This window comes from Eurytemora carolleeae, unplaced genomic scaffold (genome assembly GCF_000591075.1).
Source record: "Eurytemora carolleeae unplaced genomic scaffold, Eaff_2.0 scaffold12, whole genome shotgun sequence".
In the NCBI taxonomy this organism is placed as follows: Eukaryota; Metazoa; Arthropoda; class Copepoda; order Calanoida; family Temoridae; genus Eurytemora; species Eurytemora carolleeae.
In genome coordinates this window covers 139,979-154,663 of record NW_019396142.1, presented here as the reverse complement: position 1 = coordinate 154,663, position 14,685 = coordinate 139,979, and the positions used below count along the sequence as shown (strand labels likewise).

Sequence of the window (14,685 nt, the reverse complement as noted above, 5' to 3'; positions counted from 1 at the left end):
TGATACAAATGATGTGTAATGGAAGATTTTTTCAGCATTTGGCATGGACCTTACACAAATAGAAATCGTAATAGTTTCATAAGAAGGAAGAAAAACTTGGTACAAACACTATTTTTTAAGGCCATATATCTTTTCAACCTGTGTTCAGATACGAATTTTGTTTAATCTTAAAGTCAAAGATTTACATTTGACAAGTTTACACCAATATGTAGATTGCATAATCATAGAAATGATTACAGAGTGTTCATTTCCTTATAGGGATTGGTTTTAGGGAACAGTTTCCCTATATTTCGCTAATTTTCTAACTACACTACATGGGAAATTATCAAGTAATGAAGAAAATGAAGTTAGCAAACTAGGTTTCCCGCTCAAAAACGTAGTTGTAGCTCTGTCCTTAACTTTGAACCTATATCCATTAACGGTTTTGGACATTTTTTATATCAACTAAGAATTTCTGAATCAAAAGGTGTAAACTACAGCATCTTATCATTCTTCGTAGGAAATTTTACAAAAGTTTAAAGTTGTGGAATTTCTCCGATATAATTTTTTTTCTAACAAAAATATCATTTAACCCTATTCCTGCTGGGGGGGGGGGNTAAATATCTATGGTCTACGACTTTGTGATGCAAAAATATATGGATTAGAAAATTAGAGTTTGTGGTAAAGTAAGTCTTAGAATCTGAAAAAGAGAGAGAAAAAGAAAACCTATATCTTTGAAGAATTCCGACTCTGTGACTCCTTCAACCATTAGCTCAGCCTAAAATATTTGGAGAAATTAGTATCAAATCAAAAAGCTCTCTTAATACCGAGATTTCTGAAGAAAAAATTTAAGGAGGGGAGCTATAATTCTTTAGAAAGGATAGATGAAGGTTAAAAATGGAATAGTACTAATATTTTGAAAAACCAATCGCTTAATTTTAAAAACAACAAAGAAAACCGAAAAACGGAAGAATTGTTTCTAAAAACGACCCTTTGTTAAAATCGTTAACGACGACCCTTCGTTAACAATGGTTAACAAAATTTTAAAGAGAAAATAGATCTTTTGGTCGAAACATTCGAGGTCAAAAATATTCAGATTATTTGTCTTGATAAAAAAACATTTAAGACAACAATTATAACCTTATCTTTCTGAAAAAAAACTTGAATTTAATCGGCATAACAAAAAATGTTATGCAGAATATGACAAATAATTTTTAAAAAATCTAAAAAATGCAGTTCTTGATCCTGAAAATTTAGATATCATAAGAAATTTTTTTAAAGAAAAAGATTAATCTTTGAATAGTCTCACCGCATCTTTCTCTGCTTGCATATCACTGATAATGTTAAGTAACTGCTCCTTAAAAATGATAAATATATAAATAAATAATGAAGATATTTAAAGATTAAAATCATTTACAAAAATTAAAAGAATCTGAGTATCTTTAACTCATATGACAATGTTTTTCTAAAAAATTATCTTTTTAAGCTAGTTTGTGAAATTAAAGGTAGAATATTTTCATCAACATTGTTGAGCCTTTTATATTTACATTTACTGTCGTGCAGACCTTAGATATGTAATACATACTAGGAATAATGTTAGATCAAAAAACCTAAGTTTAACATATCAAAGGTTAACATTATCAGGTTGCAAATATATATGGATTAGAAAATCAGAGTTTGTAAACAAAGACTCGATCATTTTACGCCCCATCAGCTTTAATTCGTAATTGTGAGTAGAAACAACAATGAAAAAACATCGAAAAATAGAAATTTTATATCGTTGTATACTTTGTAAGTTTAGTATTTTTTTGATCTGAAGCGATGCATTTTGCAAAGGAATTGAGTCTTTGCCACAAACTCTAATTTTTTAATCACTATATCTTTGGAACGAAATGTTGCAGACCTTAGATATTTCAAACTATGAATTCTGTTAGATCAAATAATCTGAGTTTGAAATATCATAAATGTTCTTTGATTTTACCAAATGTTGGAAAGGAATTGAGTCTTTGCCATACACTTTGATTTTTTTAATCCCTTATCTTTGCAACCTCATGGTGCAAAAAAATGATAATTCAATCTAAATGATCTGGAAGAAGTTTGAAATGTTTAAGGTCTACAACATTGGGAGATATAGGATTATAAAATCAGAGTTAGGTGGAAAGACTCAACTCCATTAAAAATGTTTTCGGTCAATCAAAAAATATTAAACATAAAGTTTTTGAATAATACTGAAAGAAGTGTAAAGAAAGTATAAACACATATTTTCCTGTATAGAAAGTAAAGAAATATTTTCTCTTTGTAAAAACAAATAATCTCTTGGGACTAGGGACAAAACTCGTTCTAGGAGTAAAATATAAACAAGGTGAATACTGAATATATAGACACAGTGTGTCCCGATGAACATATTAATTTTAAGACGACAAAATTAATCCTATCATTCTATGCGACAGTTCGTTCAAGTTTTAACTATTTAAACACAATGTTAGTTATTGAAAGTGATATTATGACAATTACGGATGTTCATAAATAAGCTTTGATTGAAAAAAAACACATTAAAAAGTACCAAAGTCTCGAATGTATATAAAATTTGTTAATTTGGGAAGAAACAGCTTTTTTTGCTGCTATCCCCCTTTCATATATATTCGGCTTGGGTGTTTGTTTGTTTTTTTACAATAAACGTTAAAATGTATAATTGTATTGTATAATTGTCTAAAAAAGTAGTCTTTATAATTTTTGACAATCCATTAATATATGAATATGATTTCAAAATATAACATACATGATCGCCATTAATGTTTAGTGAAACACACTGCATAAAATAAATATTTACCCATCATAAGTTGATCATCTTCTTCTGCAATCATTTCATCAGCTGATTCTTCATCTTCAATTACAGAAGTGTTCTGGTCCAGGTTATTTAGCTCTGCAATTTCATATTCACCACTCCCTTCTTCATCTCCAACCTGGATCAGAAACAATTTATTCAATGGAACGCCATTGGCGAATGGTTGTATTCTTTTACTAGTAAATNGAATGTTAAAATGTACTTAAAGATATATATTAAAGAGAATATGTAGATGCACTATATATTAAAGAGCATGTGTAAATGTACTTATAGCTATATATTAAAGAGAATGTGTAAATGTACTTAAAGCTATATATTCAAGAGAATGTGTAAATATACACAAAGATATATATTAAAGAGAATGTGTAAATGTACTTAAAGATATATATTAAAGAGAATGTGTAAATGTGCTTAAAGATATATATTAAAGAGAATGTGTAAATGTACTTTAACATATATATTAAAGTGAATGTGTAAATATACTTAAAGATATATATTAAAGAGAATGTATTTTTAACTTTAATAATTTATTTTTGGATAAGAGTTGTGGGCACAAGCTCACGCATACAAATACAAACGAAATATCAATAAATCTATTTCCAGTTTGTTATCAAAGTCTTTCTATTATTTTGTTCTGCTCCAGATTAGTTAAAAGTCATACACCCCAACGTTTTGTGTTGCGCCATTGTCTTAAAAACTTGACTATGGATAACCCTGCAACCCATAGTGAACACTTATTTTACGCGGGCTGATCTTGCTTCCTTTTTTCCTTAGGCTTAACAATTTGGTTTGGTTAATAATATGATTTTTAATAATCGCATGAAGCGTTGATTTGCCAATGACTTGTAGAAAGCTGGATTGAGTTATGTTCTTTTGTCCTTTTCTCAGTCAGTCATGAAAAGTAAAAAGTAAAGAGAATGTGTAAATGTACTTAAAGATATATATTAAAGAGAATGTTTAAATGTACTTAAAAATATTTATTAAAGAAAATGTGTAAATATACTTAAAGCTATATATTAAAGAGAATGTGTAAATGTACTTAAAGCTATATATTAAAGAGAATGAGTAAATGTACTTAAAGATATATATTAAAGATAATGTGTAAATGTACTTAAAGATATATATTAAAGAGAATGAGTAAATGTACTTAAAGCTATATATTAACGAGAATGTGTAAATATACTTAAAGATATATATTAAAGAGAATATGTAAATGTACTTAAAGATATATGTTAAAGAGAATGTGTAAATGTACTTAAAGATATATATTAAAGAGAATGTGTAAATGTACTCATATATATTAAATAGAATGCATACATGTACTCAAAGATATGTATCAAAGAGAAAACGTTTATGTTCTCAAAGATAAAATAACATTTTAAAAAAGTAAGTAAAAGTTTTTATTAAATTGGATTCCACAAAAGGTTTTTCAGTTTCTTCTAGAAAAGACACATTACTATAATTTCATTTTTAATGACTTAATACACTAAAGGAATTCATTACGGTTAAAGTTCATATTATTATCAATCGCTTTAAATCATTTTTTAAAACATTTTATTACACTTTGCAATATTCGTAACCCCCCCCCCCANACTTTAATATGATCAACCACCTTAACAATACAATAATACTTTAATATGATCAACCACCTTAACAATACAATAATACTTTAATATGATCAACCACCTTAACAATACAATAATACTTTAATATGATCAACCACCTTAACAATACAATAATACTTTAATATGATCAACCACCTTAACAATACAATAATACTTTAATATGATCAACCACCTTAACAATACAATAATACTTTAATATGATCAACCACCTTAACAATACAATAATACTTTAATATGATCAACCACCTTAACAATACAATAATCCTTTAATATGATCAACCACCTTAACAATACAATAATTCTTTGATATGATCAACCATCTTAACAATACAATAATCCTTTAATATGATCAACCACCTTAACAATACAATAATCCTTTAATATTAACCACCTTTACAATACAATAATCATTTAATATGATCAACTGCCTTAACAATATAATAATCCTTTAAAATTAACCACCTTTACAATACAATAATCCTTTCATATGATCAACCACCTTAACAAAACAATAATCCTTCAATATGATCAATACCTTAACAATACAATAATTCTTTAATATGATCAACCACCTTTACAATACAATAATCCTTTGATATGATAAACCGCCTTTACAATATAATAATCCTTTAATATGATCAACCGCCTTAACAATACAATAATCCTTTAATATTAACTACCTTTACAATACAATAATCCTTTAATATGATCAACAACCTTAACAATACAATAATACTTTAATATGATCAACCACCTTAACAATACAATAATACTTTATTACGATCAACCACCTTAACAATACAATAATCCTTCAATATGATCAATACCTTAACAATACAATAATCCTTTGATATGATAAACCGCCTTTACAATATAATAATCCTTTAATATGATCAACCGCCTTAACAATACAATAATCCTTTAAAATTAACCACCTTTACAATACAATAATCCTTTAATTTGATCAACCACCTTAACAATACAATAATAATTAAATATGATCAACCACCTTAACAAAACAATAATCCTTCAATATGAAGAACTTCCTTGACAATACAATAATTCTTTAATATGATCAACTACCTTAACAATACAATAATCCTTCAATATGAACAACTTCCTTAACAATACAATAATTCTTTAATATGATCAACCACCTTTACAATACAAAAATCCTTTGATATGATCAACCACCTTAACAATACAATAATCCTTTGATATGATAAACCACCTTTACAATATAATAATCCTTTAATATGATCAACCGCCTTAACAATACAATAATTCTTTAATATGATCAACCACCTTTACAATACAATTATCCTTTAATATGATCAACCACCTTACAATACTAAATTTTTAAATTAAAAATACATATTTCTCTCGACTTTTCAATATGATATCTAAAAAATAGTGATTTACATATTTATAATTAAGAAACAGTTGAGAAAGTTGTCAAAATTGAACACCTTTCAATCTAGAAAAAAAAAATCTAGTTGATCGATCAGATTAAAACAGGAACTTTGAGACTTAAATGAAGGATGGTTTGAAATGACGTCGCCAGTCTCTTAGTCTCTTTAACAATAATAATCCTTTAATATGATCAACCACCTTAACAATGCAATAATCCTTTGATATAATAAACCACCTTTACAATACAATAATCCTTTAATATGATCAACCACCTTACTATACAATAATCCTTTAATATTGTCCACCTTTACAATACAATAAATCCTTTAATATGATCAACCACCTTACAATACAAAAGTCTTAAAGGAAAAATACATTTTTCTCTCGACTTTTCAATATGATATCTAAAAAAATAGTGATTTACATATTTATAATTAAGAAACAGTTGAGAAAGTTGTCAGAATTAAACACCTTTCAATCTAGAAAAAAACCTAATCTAGTTGATCGATCAGATTAAAATGGGAACTTTGAGACTTAAATGAAGGATGGTTTGAAATGACGTCGCCAGTCTCTTAGTCTCTTTAACAATACACATAGAATTTCTTTAACAATACATTTCGAATTTCTTCAACAACACACATATAATTTCTTTAACAATACATTTAGAATTTCTTTAACAATACACATGCAATCTATTTAACAATACAAAGATAGAATTTCTTTAACTTGATCATCAACCTTTATACATAGACGTCTGATTCTTTTTATTTTAGTTAATTGAATTTATTTTGAATCAATTGATTGAATTTTTTTCTAATTAAATACCTTTGCTTCGTTTTCAGGATCCTTGACAAGTTCAGTGTATGGGGTTGAACTAGCAATACTTCCTGCAAAATGAAATCATATTTAATTAAAAAATAATTATATATTTTATATGTAAAAAACGTAAAACAACAATCTTATAAAAGCGTTATTATTCTCCGGTTTAAAAGTTTTAAATTCACTTTTTATTTTCTTCCCGGAAAATTTCAGGACTGGCGCTGAAAGGATATCAACATACTCAAAGTCCCAAAATTTACCCTTTATGATAAGATTATAGATTTTTAAGATTCATAATTTCAAAAACATAGTCTATAGTGGTGAACTAAACCTACAAATGAAACTGATCGATTTTTCTGTTCATTAACGGAATTTGTTAAGAAAGCTTTGTTTTCAAAAATGTGTGTTAGCCCAGCCTTAGAGATGAGCACGTACTGTTTTTTTAAATTCGTTCCTGCATCGCTCGTAGGTGACCCATTTCGTTATTTTTTTTAAATCGTTTAAATATAAATTTATTTTGTTCGTTCTCAAATTATCGTTAATGATTTCAAATCGTTCGATGCCTATCTCTGGTTCTGGAACTTTGCTGCGATCTCTGAAACAGACAACTTTATAAATAGGAGTACCTGGAGGTGGGTTTGTGAGGAACTGTGCAGCAATCTCTAATACAGACAACTCTATATCTAGGTGTACCTGGAGGTGGGTTTGTGAGGAGCTGTGCAGCAATCTCTGATACAGACAACTCTATATCTAGGTGTACCTGGAGGTGGGTTTGTGAGGAGCTGTGCAGCAATCTCTGATACAGACAGCTCTATATCAGCTCGAGTCATAGGTTTCCGGTCAACATTGTTCCTCCCTCCTCGAGCCAGGATATCATACCTGAAACAAAACAAATATTTATAACACTATTATTTTGGCTTAAAGTTGTGCCAAAATAAAAATGGTTAGTTTTATGAAAATTGAAAATTGTAAATAGTTTTAAAAAATTTACTTTTCAGAAAATTGAGGAAAACATCTAAACTATATTATGTAGTTGATTTTCATTACAGCAAGATAATTATTTTATAGCATTCTTAAAATCAAATTGTCCATGAACTAAAAATGAATAATAAAGTGTACAAAAGTTACATAAAAATATTGTAACAGATTAGAAGAAAAATAAAATTTTCTATTAAAGTACTTACCATGAAAATATTGTCTTCATAAAGATTAGTTTCAATTTTGTTTTTCAAAATTTTACGAAAATATTTTAAATTATATATTTTTTAATTCAAGTTTTCACTTGTCTACACTAAAAACAAAAACATAATGATTTTTGATTGTATAAATATAATATCATGGATATACATAGTTTATAATAACTATCTACTGCATTTAACTGAAGTCAATAAAATTTCTTTAAATCAAAAATATGATGAACTTTTAATTTATTAAATTGTTCAATTTTTTTATTCAAAATGGATATAATTTTTTTTATAATTATGAATATCTGAATACGAAAAGTAATTTGAAAATTTGAAAAAAGAAGAGAAAAAATTAAGAAATATTTAAAAAACAATCAGAACAGAATACAAACTAGTAAAGCAAATATTTTCAAATTTAGGTTAAATTTAACCCCTTGTAAAAAGTACATTTAATTTGGATGATTATAAATTTGTGAGATATGTATTTAAATGTTTTTCTTCACATCGATCGGTGATCACTATAAAACAACAAAATCGTTCTGTTCCTTTTCAAAAGGTTAGTTTGTAGGTTAAACTAAAACTGTTTATTGATCAGTCTCCAATTGCATTGATGTCAGTTTTAGGTCGAAATATTATCCCAGTTTGGTGAACGTTTTAGAGAATCTGGAATTTGAATTTCTTCCATGATGTCTCGCTTCCTCCTGCCCAGAGCTAATGGAAGCCAGACCGGCATCATGGCTGCAGCCGTGTAGGCTAGTGTAGCAGCTGACAGGCCGGCTAGCGGAGCAGCAGCACCAGATAGGATTCGTGTTATAATACCTCCTGCTGACATATCTAAATAATATTATTTGGTTCATTAAGCTTTTAATTTTGCTTTAACAAGATTTTAGGAATTAGTTCTATTCAATTACAAAAGAATTAAAACCCCGTTTTTATTCTATGGTTTCCAAATTTTTGTTAATCCCTTTTTAAAAAAGTTGAATATCCCTGGGGTAAACAAATTCATTTCTGTTCCTAAGAAAATAATGCAATAAAAGCAACATGGAACACAGTGACCAATTTCGCTAAATACGAAGCGGAAGTTACGTTGGATTTTAAACACTTTACTAAAATAACGTCTTTCTATCCACACATTATAATTGTACATAATATTTGTAATACCTAATGGAGTTGGTGTTGTGGCTTCCGTTGTTGTGGAGGTCGTCGTTTTAAGTGTTGTCCCTAAAGGTAAAATAGGTAAAGGAGTTGATTCTTGTATTTTAAATTCTATATTGTTTTTCAATCTTTCTGTAACTGAGGTTGTTTGAGCTGTTGTTGCAAATGTTGATTTTGTGATTGTTACTGTTGTGGTTTTCGGAGAAGCAGTTTCTGTTGTTGTTGTTGTTGTTGTAGAGCTTTCCGTTGTATTTACAGGCACTGATGTTGTTTTTATTTCATTTTCAGGCACTGCTGTTATCCTCATTGTATTTGCGTACACTAATGAAGTACTTATTGTATTTGCGGGCACTGCAGTTGTACTTATTGTATTTGCGGGCACTGCTGTTGTATTTATTGTATTTTCGGGCACTGCATTTGTACTTATTGTATTTGTGGGCACTGCAGTTGTACTTATTGTATTTGTAGGCACAGCTGTTGTACTTATTGCAGACACTTCTTTGCTTTTTATTGTATTTGCGGGAAAAAATATAAATGGAAGTCCTTGAGCAACATTTTTCAGCATTTGATGAAGTTCTTCTGTTTTAGGGTTTACAGTTGACTGCTCAAAAATCTAGAGAAAATGTTTAATAAATTTAAAAAAAATATGCTAAATATATGTATTTTTTACAAAAAAAAATATGTATATACAAGTACCATCATCATCAGTATCATCCTTTGTTGGATATAAAAGTAAACTTTTAATTTACCTTATTTTCATCAGCAATGGAAATCATCTGTCCATTCTGAATTTTCAAAATGTTTTGAGTGAGCGATGATGAATTGTTTGTCTCTGCTGCTTTGTTGACAAGAGGTCTAAAATTACATTACAAATTAATTTTTCTTGAGAAAATCCGCAATATATTTTCTAAAACTTATCTTTTACCTGGAATTATTTTGTTGTTGAGTGGCTTCTTGAACTAATTAAATAATTATTTTGTTTCTCAGAATTCAATATTTTAGAGCCAACTAAATATTTTATATTTAATTAGTTTTATTTCTCAAGGGAATAAAAGTTCAATTAAAAAAAACAACAATTATTTTCCTAAATTGTGGATAAATTTTAGCAGGTCACTCTCAGAAGAAATTGATGACTTTGTTATGGATTCATTTTTTAAAGAAACTGTTAGGTTTAGAGGAAGAAGGGTTGGAGTAACGGTTGTTGGATCTTGGATGATAAAAGGTAGGAGAAAGGGAGTTGTTGACTTAAATCCAGTCGAATTTTGGATTGAAAAGAACAATGGCGGCTGTTGATGTTGAAGTGATTTTATAATCTCCTCCATTGTATTTTGTTCTTGAGTTTTAAAAACATCTTTATTCGATGGAAATTGTTGAGGTTGTTGGGGGTTTGCTGTTTCCATTTCAGTTGAAGAAGTAGAGGATGTTACTTTTTCATCATGTGCTAAACTCAGTTTGGCAACCGTATTAATGGCCTGCGATAATACTGTTCTAGGAGGAGGAATTGGAACTTGTCCTTTCTTTACAATATTAAAACTTGGCCGAAATGGTTTTATAGGAAAATATGGTCTGTCCGTTATGGAAATTGTTTTTGTAGCTGTTGTTGTAGTTTTAGTTGAGATTGATGTTGTCATGGTTTTGGTTGTTGTTGGTGTATCAGGAAAATATAGGTAATTCTTTTCCGAATTGATCTTTAACCTGCCTAAAGAAAATAAATTTATGGGCAAAATGTGTGTTATTTAGAACCTTTGGGCTATTGATACTAAATTTATTGCATTGTAGCTTAAACGGACTGTAGACCTAGTTAAAAGCGTCCTTGGCCATTTAACCCTATAAAGGCTGGCGGGTCTGAATCTATAAAAAGACGGGGGGGGGGGCGTCCCAGTCCCCCCTCTTGAAAAAAGTCTTAGAGAATAGGTATAGGGTTGAAATGCATGTTCAGGGCCCAATTTGTCAAGGCCAGCTCATTGAAGAAAAAATTAGATCGATAACTTTAATAGTTTGGGTACTAGAGAGGGTTGAAAAGAGTGCCCCCAATAAAGGTTGAAATTTATGTAAAAATATGTTTTTGTTTTGTTTAAAACAAATATTAAAGTGTGACACATGTTTCTACATCCATTTTTCAAAGGGCTTTTAAAAATATAGTATATATATATATATAGCTTTATTCATGATATTGGCTATTTTAGATTTCTTTTTACACAGACCGGATTTTTTACAGCCCTGTACGGCTGTACATAAATACAGTTAAAAATGACAAAAAATCCTTTAAATTGCTATTTATTAAAAGTCAAAATATTCCACGGTAATAGTGTCAAAAATGAGAGTGCTTGGGCAAAAACAAACTAGAGGGGAGGGCCAAACGTCCCCACCTAGCCTGTTTAGGGTTAAAGACACTCATGCTTCCTTAAGACACTCAATTTTCAATCTAAGTAAAAAGGATTTCTTTGTCAGACAATGGTTAAAGGGTGTTTAAAATTATAAATATTGATATCTAATTTATACTTGATCAGACAAAGTACTACGCGTTGTGAATCGGGAATTGCCATCTTTGTGAGGAGGTTTACTTAAAGGGACCTTTCACTTATTTGGGTAATTTCAGGGTAAATTAAACAGTCTATTCGCTCTTGATTAGTAACAGTCTTACTTTTCAAAGACAATTGTGGCCGGAGAAAAAGTCGATTTTTCGTTCAGAATTCGAGCGCAAAGGGACCCTTTCTATAGACACTAATTGATATTATTTTCAGCATGTTGTGAATCAAAATAAATTTCTAATATAAAATTAAACTGTAGTATCCAATCGTTAATTGTAAATGCCATTATTTTAAAAATTTTTTTGTTTTTTTACTTTCTATTTCTAAAATAACACTATTTTATCGCTTTCAAAATTGTGTATTGCCTGTGTAAAAAGCTGAATTGAACGCGGCATGACAATGCAAAGTTGTGCACATACGGGAAAAAAAAATACAAAATCTACGAACCAAAATACGAGTATTGATTAATTGATTGTCGTAGAGACGTCGTCTTTGTAAACACATTTTACATGTTTTAATACGGAAAACGTAAATTTCTTGCTAACTCAAATATCAAAAGTTTTCAGATTTTAGTACATAATAACGAACACATCATGACATTAAAATATAATAAATTTAAATATTATTGGGCTGCTGTTACTGAAAAAAAAACATTAAATAGTGTCTATAGACAGGGACCGTCCCTTTCCGCTCAAATTCTGGACGAAAAATCGGCTTTTTCTACGGCCACAGTTGTCTTTGAAAAGTAAGACTATTACCAATAAAGAGCGAATAGGCTGTTTAGTTTACCCTAAAATTACCCAAATAAGTAAACGGTTCCTTTAAAACTACGCCTTTACAGTCCCTTTAACTCTTTCTAATACTATTTTGATCACTTAGATAAACATATAATGGAATTAAGTCCTAGCCTCAAACTCAAATTTTCTTATCCATATATTCTTAACCTTTATTATTTTAAACTTAGATTTTTTGATTTAACAGAATCCATAATTTGAAACATATAAGGTCTGCGACAACGGCTTGTTAGGACATATGGATTAGAAAATTTGTGGGAAAGACTGAACTTCTTTGGAACTAAATTTATTTTCCTGATGCTGCGAGGTCTGGATTGAGTTGAGAAAAGGTTTGATCTTGATCTCCGTAATATTTGATTAAAGGTCTTGAAGTTAAAGTCTTGAAGTTGTTAAATATTGAGGGTGTGTAGTTTTCCATGATGAATTTGTTTTTAGATCCAGATTTTACCTTTAAATACCATTCTTCTTTATGAGAAAACAATAAATGAAAAAAGATATCGAAAAACGTGACATATCTTTTATACATGAATTTTAGGTCCATTTCTTAAAACACACATACACCGTATTTAGTGTGATAACCCTACGGATGGGCAAATAAAACAGCTAAGTATATAAAATAAATCAAATAGACCGTCCAATTGATTAAATATGTAAGTATTACTTTAAAACTGGATTTTAATGAGTTTTGATTTACAAGAATTGCGTGTTTTTCAATCAATAAAATTATCATTATTTTTGAAATCAGGCATTGTTCCCCAAAATATGCTTTCAAAAAAACGACGTGCATAACTTTGACAGAAAGCAAAGGCTTTCTGGAGATTGAGCATTCTATGCCTCACAACATTTTTTAGAAGTAAAATAGACCCTTCACTGATAAAGTGGCATATCTGACTTGAAATAAAACCCTCAAAAGCTTATCCATGATTTTGTTTTTGAAATTGGATTATATTCAATTGTGGTTTCTTTACTACAGTGGCTTGCATATTTTGCATCTGAATCAATGGTAATTTATAAGAATTGTAAACTTGTCAAGCTAGACTATCAATGCTTTCTTACACATCATTGATTCATTTTGGTGGTCACCCATTTTTGAATATTCTAAAAACAATCTTTTTTGGAAACAAAACCACAATTACTTAAAATTGCAATACTTTTCAAAGAAGCTGACTTTACTTTTATAGAAGTTTAAAAGTTATAAATAAAAGAAAAGTAACCCTGTTTCTTGATGACTTTTCTCCCTCCCTGTTTCTTGATGAGTTTTCTCCCTCGAAGAGCTCAAACTATATTGATTATGATGCTGTTTTTCTTTCAAATATTTTTTTAAAACTAAACACAAAATATTGATTAAAACAATTTAGACATAGAAAAAAATAAATTGTAAGAAATTTCATGGTTAACATTTTGTTCGTATTCTATTTTCAGTAAAACGAAAATTTATATATTCTTCCGATGTCTCAGCAGTTCTGGGTTAAGCTGTATCTGTCTAAATTTTGTTCATCATTTCATATGTTTTTTAATTCGAAATTTTTACCTGATTTCAATATTAATTTTGTTTCTTTTTTTCTAAAAATGCGCTTAATCGGCTTGAAAAGGGCTTTATAGTTTTTTTTTTTATAACAAAATGAAAATCAACATCATTCCTTAGATTTAAAAAATTTGTTATCCTCTGGAACTGAAAAATAAACCGGTTCCTCATGTGTTTCTGCTCCTAGAGAATCCATGTTGAATACATCACTTGTTGTAGTTAGTTCTAAACCATCGTTGATCATATTATTGTCTTTAGTTGTAGAAATCAAGGTCAGATCGGAAGAACTGTTTGGCGGAGTTAAAGGTGTGATGTTTGACGGGGAAGTTTTGTTTTCCCTATCAGGATTATGTTGATGGAAGCTGGATTTATTAATTAAAATATAAAGTTATGAAAACTATTTCGAAATTAAGAAATATCACGGAATGTTTTCTCTGAAATTAGGATATCCCTAATATGCTGATTGCTGAGCCTAATTTTGAAAAAAATGTTGTAATTTCCAATTGCTATTTAACGTTCGATATTATTAAATGTTTCTTTTAACAGCGTGGTTAAGGGTGAATTTAACAATTCGGTCTTTGTCTTGTTAAGCTCTACAACCTATGATCAATGCTTGATCTCAATTTATCGTTAGTGTATAAAATTCAACCAATCAGAGTGGTTAAGCAGAAACAAAAGTGTACACAGTGGATATTAGGATTATGCGATCGGTATTATAAGGAAACCCAATTCTAAAGTTTTCAGCTCTGAATGAATCTAGCCCTGGTTACTGGTTAGTCCAGATTGAGTGAATTGATTCTGAAAGGATGTCCAGT

The 14,685-nt window shown here is 29.2% G+C and overlaps 1 protein-coding gene and 1 long non-coding RNA gene across 2 annotated transcripts; both read right to left on the bottom strand.

Annotated features, from left to right (window-relative positions):
- Positions 1-6,183: 6,183 nt before the first annotated feature.
- On the bottom strand, positions 6,184-7,432 carry LOC111696224 (uncharacterized). The gene is made up of 3 exons (XR_002764030.1): positions 7,375-7,432; positions 6,688-6,749; positions 6,184-6,205 (listed from the first exon to the last, which is right to left on the bottom strand). It is a non-coding gene; the product is annotated as an uncharacterized LOC111696224 (long non-coding RNA).
- An 841-nt stretch (positions 7,433-8,273) lies between these two features.
- On the bottom strand, positions 8,274-14,240 carry LOC111696221 (mucin-5AC). Its single transcript, XM_023465768.1, has 8 exons — positions 13,986-14,240; positions 13,560-13,625; positions 12,640-12,793; positions 10,105-10,719; positions 9,946-9,979; positions 9,770-9,875; positions 9,027-9,633; positions 8,274-8,699 (listed from the first exon to the last, which is right to left on the bottom strand). Exons 1-8 carry the CDS (start codon positions 14,112-14,114, stop codon positions 8,485-8,487), a joined length of 1,926 nt encoding a protein of 641 aa, XP_023321536.1. The 5' UTR covers positions 14,115-14,240; the 3' UTR covers positions 8,274-8,484.
- Positions 14,241-14,685: the final 445 nt, after the last annotated feature.

Coding starts and splice junctions, on each gene's coding strand:
- LOC111696221 (XM_023465768.1), bottom strand. CDS start 14,114: ATGATCAACGATGGTTTAGAACTAACTACAACAAGTGATGTATTCAAC. Junction 12,794..13,559: donor AAAAGTCATCAAGAAACAGG/GTTACTTTTCTT, acceptor TGGTATTTAAAG/GTAAAATCTGGATCTAAAAA. Junction 10,720..12,639: donor TCCAGACCTCGCAGCATCAG/GAAAATAAATTT, acceptor TATTTTCTTTAG/GCAGGTTAAAGATCAATTCG.